At 47.1% G+C, this 5,343-nt stretch overlaps 2 protein-coding genes across 3 annotated transcripts in view; both read left to right on the top strand.

Annotated features, from left to right (window-relative positions):
* On the top strand, positions 1–1,209 carry LOC113215160 (uncharacterized). Its single transcript, XM_026434756.2, has 2 exons — positions 1–108; positions 188–1,209. Exons 1-2 carry the CDS (start codon positions 46–48, stop codon positions 1,178–1,180), a joined length of 1,056 nt encoding a protein of 351 aa, XP_026290541.1. The 5' UTR covers positions 1–45; the 3' UTR covers positions 1,181–1,209.
* LOC113215158 (uncharacterized) overlaps positions 1–5,343 on the top strand; it is a 49,579-nt gene that overhangs the window by 23,273 nt on the left and 20,963 nt on the right. The gene's annotated exons all lie outside the window — the stretch shown is intronic.

The raw sequence follows: 5,343 nt of genomic DNA, 5'->3' as shown, positions 1-5,343 counted from the left end.
GGGGATGAATGCTTATAAGATGCGTTCGACTTAGCACTTGCTTAGATGGCGATGCGACACCCCGAGATGTATTTCCCCCCAGTTGCGCTGCTCATTGGGGTGTTGGTGGTAAGGATGATGTGGTTTCACTCGACACACCTTATGGTTGGAACGAATCCCTAACCGTTTTACCCCCTCTCACGTTTAGGCGGTTGCCGGGGCGGCTAGCCAGCATCGCATGTCAGATGGCGTCCTGAGTCTCCAGAACGCCAACGACGACTGCGGTGGCCAGCAGACCACGTGTCACAACAGCACTGCGCTGCAGGTGTGCGCCGACTTGGGCACCGGGTACGTCCCCGTCGGCATCATGCCCTGTGAAAAAGGCACGCCGTTCTGCTCTGACGGCCGCTGTGTCGGGTCCATTCCGCCTCCAACACCGCCGACTCCCGAACCTGCTAAACCTACGACGCCTCTGCCTTACGACGATGTCTGTAACGGAAAGCTCTCCGTTTGCGCGGGTTGCTACGTGCGCACCGTTTGTGCACGCCTGGGCAACGGCATCGTGCCCGTGAGCAACGTGACGTGCGGGGAGGAAGCACCCTACTGCGTGTCCGGGACGTGTCGGCCCGACCTGCCCGCCGACTCGACCTGCGCACCCATCCCGGCACCCGAGTCCAAGTTCCAGTGCTACAGCGACGGCTACTTTCCGGACCCGTCAAGCTGCAATCGCTACCACCTGTGCGTGGGCTCCAAGGCTTTCGACTACGACTGCCCCCGAGGCCTGGTGTACGACCAGACGCGCGCACTGTGCACCCCGTCTGCGACTTGCGCCGTGTTCAACTGCCGCGGCCGCGTGGGCCAATACCAGCTGTACCAGCCCGACAACACGTTGTACGCGCTCTGCATCACGGAGGACAGCAAGGACGCCCTGGTAGCCTCCTGCCCACCCGGCCACCGGCTCAAGTCCGACAACCCTCTCGACGTGCACTGCGAGGCGTTCTGCGCCAAAGTAGGCCGCTTCGCAGACCCTGCAGACACGACTGGAGCCGCCTATTTGGAGTGCCTCGCCTCTTACGTGCGTGGGGAGCTAGTGGGGCCGATCTCAAGCTCTTGCCCCGTAGGGTCCTTGTTCGACGAGCTGTCGGAGCGCTGCAAGCCCATCAACCCCACACCTCGCAACACGACTCCCATCTCTAAATGAAACACTTAATAAAAATTACGAATTAAAAACTCTCATTTTATTAAAGTAAAACCCAATACATCCACTTTACAACGTACAAATGTACTCAGTTCAACATGATTACGCTGAAAGAATTAAAAATGTAGACGATGAACAGACATTAACGACGGCAGCTATTGGCGATAGGAAGGGTGAGAAGAATAACTGGAGCACAGTGCGAAAAATTGAACAATGTATCTTCAAAAAGTTAGCTGCATGGGAAAAAATAAATCAATTGCTTCAGCTTAACATTCGGTATGTGAGCTGCGTGTTAGCTACCTCGGAGACAGACAAGAGAATTAGGACCAGTAGCTAATCATTCGTTGCCGAGACAGTCGCATATAAAGCGTTCCCTGCAGTTGCCCAACTGCATTAGTCGATTTGTCAAGCACGCGCTTTCAGGTGTGGGCTGGCAAGTCAACTCTTCCTTTGTGTGTACTAAGAAGACTGTTGGGTTTGCAGCGTGAACCATAAATACCTAGGGGCCCTCAAGTCCCCTGTACAGTGTACACCAGATTGTAAATATTGCCAAGATTACAGGACAAACATTTTGCTTTTGGGCAATATAACGCCTAACTCGGCAAAAGCACTACTTTGCACTAGATTGCTGAGGATTATCGCACATTGCCAGGGTGGGTGTACACCAGACTGCCGGATTTGTAGCCTCCTCGGTAAATACTCAAATATGGTGCCCCCCGTGACAAATTTTGAATACTAGAATAATTTCAAAATTTTCCAGCAAGAGATCCAAATTTGTGCTACTAAGTAGGACACTTCCGTCCTCGCTTCCGTTGTTCCAATACCATTTCAATATCCTGGTTTGAACACTCGGTGCTCCAACAAATACTGATGTGGGTGGACAGAAAATCCTCTCTGCTAAAAACCATCCAAAGCACCATTTAGTCATACAAACCATTTGCTATATCGACGCGTCCTAACAACAATGTTCTATCTGCAGCGTGCAGATTAATGTTCTATCTGCAAGGTGCTGAATACAAAATGTTCTATCTGCAAAACGGGCTTAGGCGCAGCCCTTCACCTTTGTTTGGTTTGCAAGTAACTGGAAGACATTAAGGCCAATCTGAGCACAGGGAAAGAATCGTAAAGGTCCAATGTTTAATTATTGACAGCAAAAAGTGAAGAAGAACGAGCGGTTACGGAGTAATAAGCATTCCTTTGGAGGTGTCCCGAAACCCGCGTTTCGCAGATAGAACATTGTGTAATACGTACGCTGCAGATAAAACATTGTGTATTCAGCACTCTGCAGATAGAACATTGTGTAATCCACACGCTGAACATTGTTGGTAGGACGCGTCGATATAGCTTGCAAATTATTCCGAAGCTTTCAAGTACAGAGCGAATTTTTTGTTGTTCCTAGCTGCCAAAATCGGCCAAACTGCTAATTTGCTGTAGCTTAGTTTGTAAGGATGTAATGGCACCACCATACACGGCAGTCCCGGTTGAAGAACATTCTTTTGCAAATGCTTATCCTCAAAAGACGGTTGCAAGACTTGCAGGTCGATCTGCACACTCGAAAAGAATCTTAAATGATTCGGTACTGACCGCTAGAAGTTGGGTAACGAGTCGACACTGAGCCTTGATACTTCTCTAAAGCCGCATTTTGCAGATAGGGTACTGTAAAACCGCTCAATTTCGTGTAAACGATGCGCGGCAGATCGGCTCTTGTTTTAGGACAGGTCAACGCAGAGGTTTAGGGATGCTTAGGCACACTGTGCCTTTTGTCGCTGCTGTGCTGTCATAAGGTAGGAATTGAAATAGGAACAACAACGCCTTAGTACGAAGGCAACCGACAGCACATCGCTCTACTGCTGTCACACAAGTCTTCGACTGCACCTGGGTAGGCTCCACTGACACATACTGAAGTCCCCTTTTCCTTCCCGTGCCCCAACCGCACTTGATACCAATTGCCACGGGCAATCACTCGAGCGTTCTCTTGCACCACCTTCATATCTCAAGAGCAGAACGGAGCAAAACAATTGGCTATTTTCATTACAGGAAATCGACTTTACAGATTCCTCGAACCTATCTGTTCTACTGTATTTCTTTTAAGTTCCTTGCGTCAGCATGGCAGGGTCAGGACAGCAAGCTCTTGTTACAAAAGACATCATAACCATCAAAAATGTGATGTAGCAATCATACCGGATTTTACAGACTTTACCTTTTTAACCAAATTAAATTAATGATACTTCTTTTAATCCGGAACAAAGAACGCGCTAGTTCAAGCCTATTCTCTGGCAAACGAAGTTACTGTAGCTTCACTTCGCTACTCCATTTGGCAGAAGCTGGGCCAGTCTGGCCTGTGGGTGGCGTTTGGACCTAAAAGTCACCATTTATTTTTGTACAAAGTTAGGCCCTGCGTGAAGTCGTACAAGGGGGTCTCAAATCGAAAAATGCTTGACAGAGGATTATTCTATTTGTCGTGCGCATTTTTAACTGCCTAAGTCAATGCAATATTGCATCTCTCACTCGGAACCGGGGCCTGGCGCCTGCAAGACTTGGGGTAGGCCAATCCGCAGTACACGGATGCCATGCAGGCGAGATGTTGCCTACCCACCAGGCGCTACGAGAGCTTGCATCAGTCGGTCACCTAACGACACCGACGTTAGAGCCAAACTACCCCCTCTACCGGCGCGACTTGTCGCTTCAAGCAGAAAACTCTGCGTGCGCATAACGCTTAACTCTATTGTGGACACGCGTCGTGCGATTTGAAAACTAATTCTTACTCGCACGAGTATTTGGAAAACCGGCGTGAGCATAACAGAAACGCCGTAGACTGCACGCGGCGTGTCGCTTCAGTTCGTTTCATTATGCGCACGCACTCTTACTTTTTTTAGCGTGTGCATAATTTTAATTGAGTGGTGGACACGCGTCGTGTATTTGTTTCAAAATTAATTATTTCACGAATCGTGTATATAATTACTTCCGTGCAGAAATGCATAGGGACTTGGACCCGCCGCCTAGTGGGGCAACCAAACGGGGTGTGCCAGCGGAGAGAAGTGTAGGGCTACAAGTAACTTCATCTGGCAGAAGGGATGGCCTCATTTTCCCAGCGAAGACAAGAAGGCTACAAATTAAAACAATAAGCTTGAAGGAAGCATATGAACTTCTAAGCTTGTGTTCGAAACTTTGTATTTCTTGTCAATCTCAGCATCTTCGCCTAAAAACTAAATGGGGAAGCGGAAGAAGGGGATAAGTGACTTCAACCCCAAACTGAGATTTTTATGGCATATTATAGTATGGTTCGCATCTACCCACTCTATGGTTTGGGAATGACTACTATTGGATGGAAGATATAGCGGTTTGTAAAAGGAGGTAAGTCGACTTGTCCTCTTTTGGGGACACTCGGCACTTAACAAAAAGAGTTTAGTCCACTTACCCCAAAATTCATTAGAATTTCAATAGACACAAAATGAGTTAAGTTCACTTAACTATTTTTGAAGCCATTTTTTCATGGTGCTAAGTTGACTTAACCCATTTTGCATACATTAAATATATTCAAATGACAGCAGACTATAAACATACTACAATATGTCATAGTAACTCTCAACTTGGAAGTAAAATTAAGATCCATCCATTTCTTTCCACTTCACATACTGTCCTCTTCTTAATATAGGACTTATCTCATTTTGCACTTTGCGGCATAAGAAGGTAAGTTGACGTACCTCCTTTTGTATCTCATGCCTAAAAAATTAAGTCGACTTAATCCCTTTTGGCATTTTTCCAATGACTTAACTCTAAATTATTCTGAAAATGTGAAAACAGTTAAGATGACAAGTTTCCATCACATTCGGGAAAGATTTATGTCTGATATCACCATGAAGTAGAGCTGTGCGAATCGAGGTTTTTGCCTTCGAATCGAATCGAATCGAATTTCAAACATTTTCTACGAATCGGATCGAATCGAATTGGCTCAAAAATTTCGAATCGAATCGAATCAGTCCAAATTCGAGCCCGAATCGAATCGAAAAAAAATCTGTTGTATTTTTCGTATGCAAGTCACGCGGTATTTTTAAACTTATTTAGACTGGCCCTGTACCGTAGATGTTCGACGACTGTACAACGTGTAGTGCGGGCATAGAGCGGGTGCCGCACACTAGACCCCAATGCGATTCGATGTCGAACCA

Source organism: Frankliniella occidentalis, unplaced genomic scaffold (assembly GCF_000697945.3).
Source record: "Frankliniella occidentalis isolate FOCC.00 unplaced genomic scaffold, Focc_3.1 Scaffold40, whole genome shotgun sequence".
Classification (NCBI taxonomy): Eukaryota; Metazoa; Arthropoda; class Insecta; order Thysanoptera; family Thripidae; genus Frankliniella; species Frankliniella occidentalis.
The sequence above is the reverse complement of the archived record's forward strand: the minus strand, read 5'-3'. Positions and strand labels throughout refer to the sequence as shown.

Coding starts and splice junctions, on each gene's coding strand:
- LOC113215160 (XM_026434756.2), top strand. CDS start 46: ATGGCGATGCGACACCCCGAGATGTATTTCCCCCCAGTTGCGCTGCTC. Junction 109..187: donor TGCTCATTGGGGTGTTGGTG/GTAAGGATGATG, acceptor TCTCACGTTTAG/GCGGTTGCCGGGGCGGCTAG.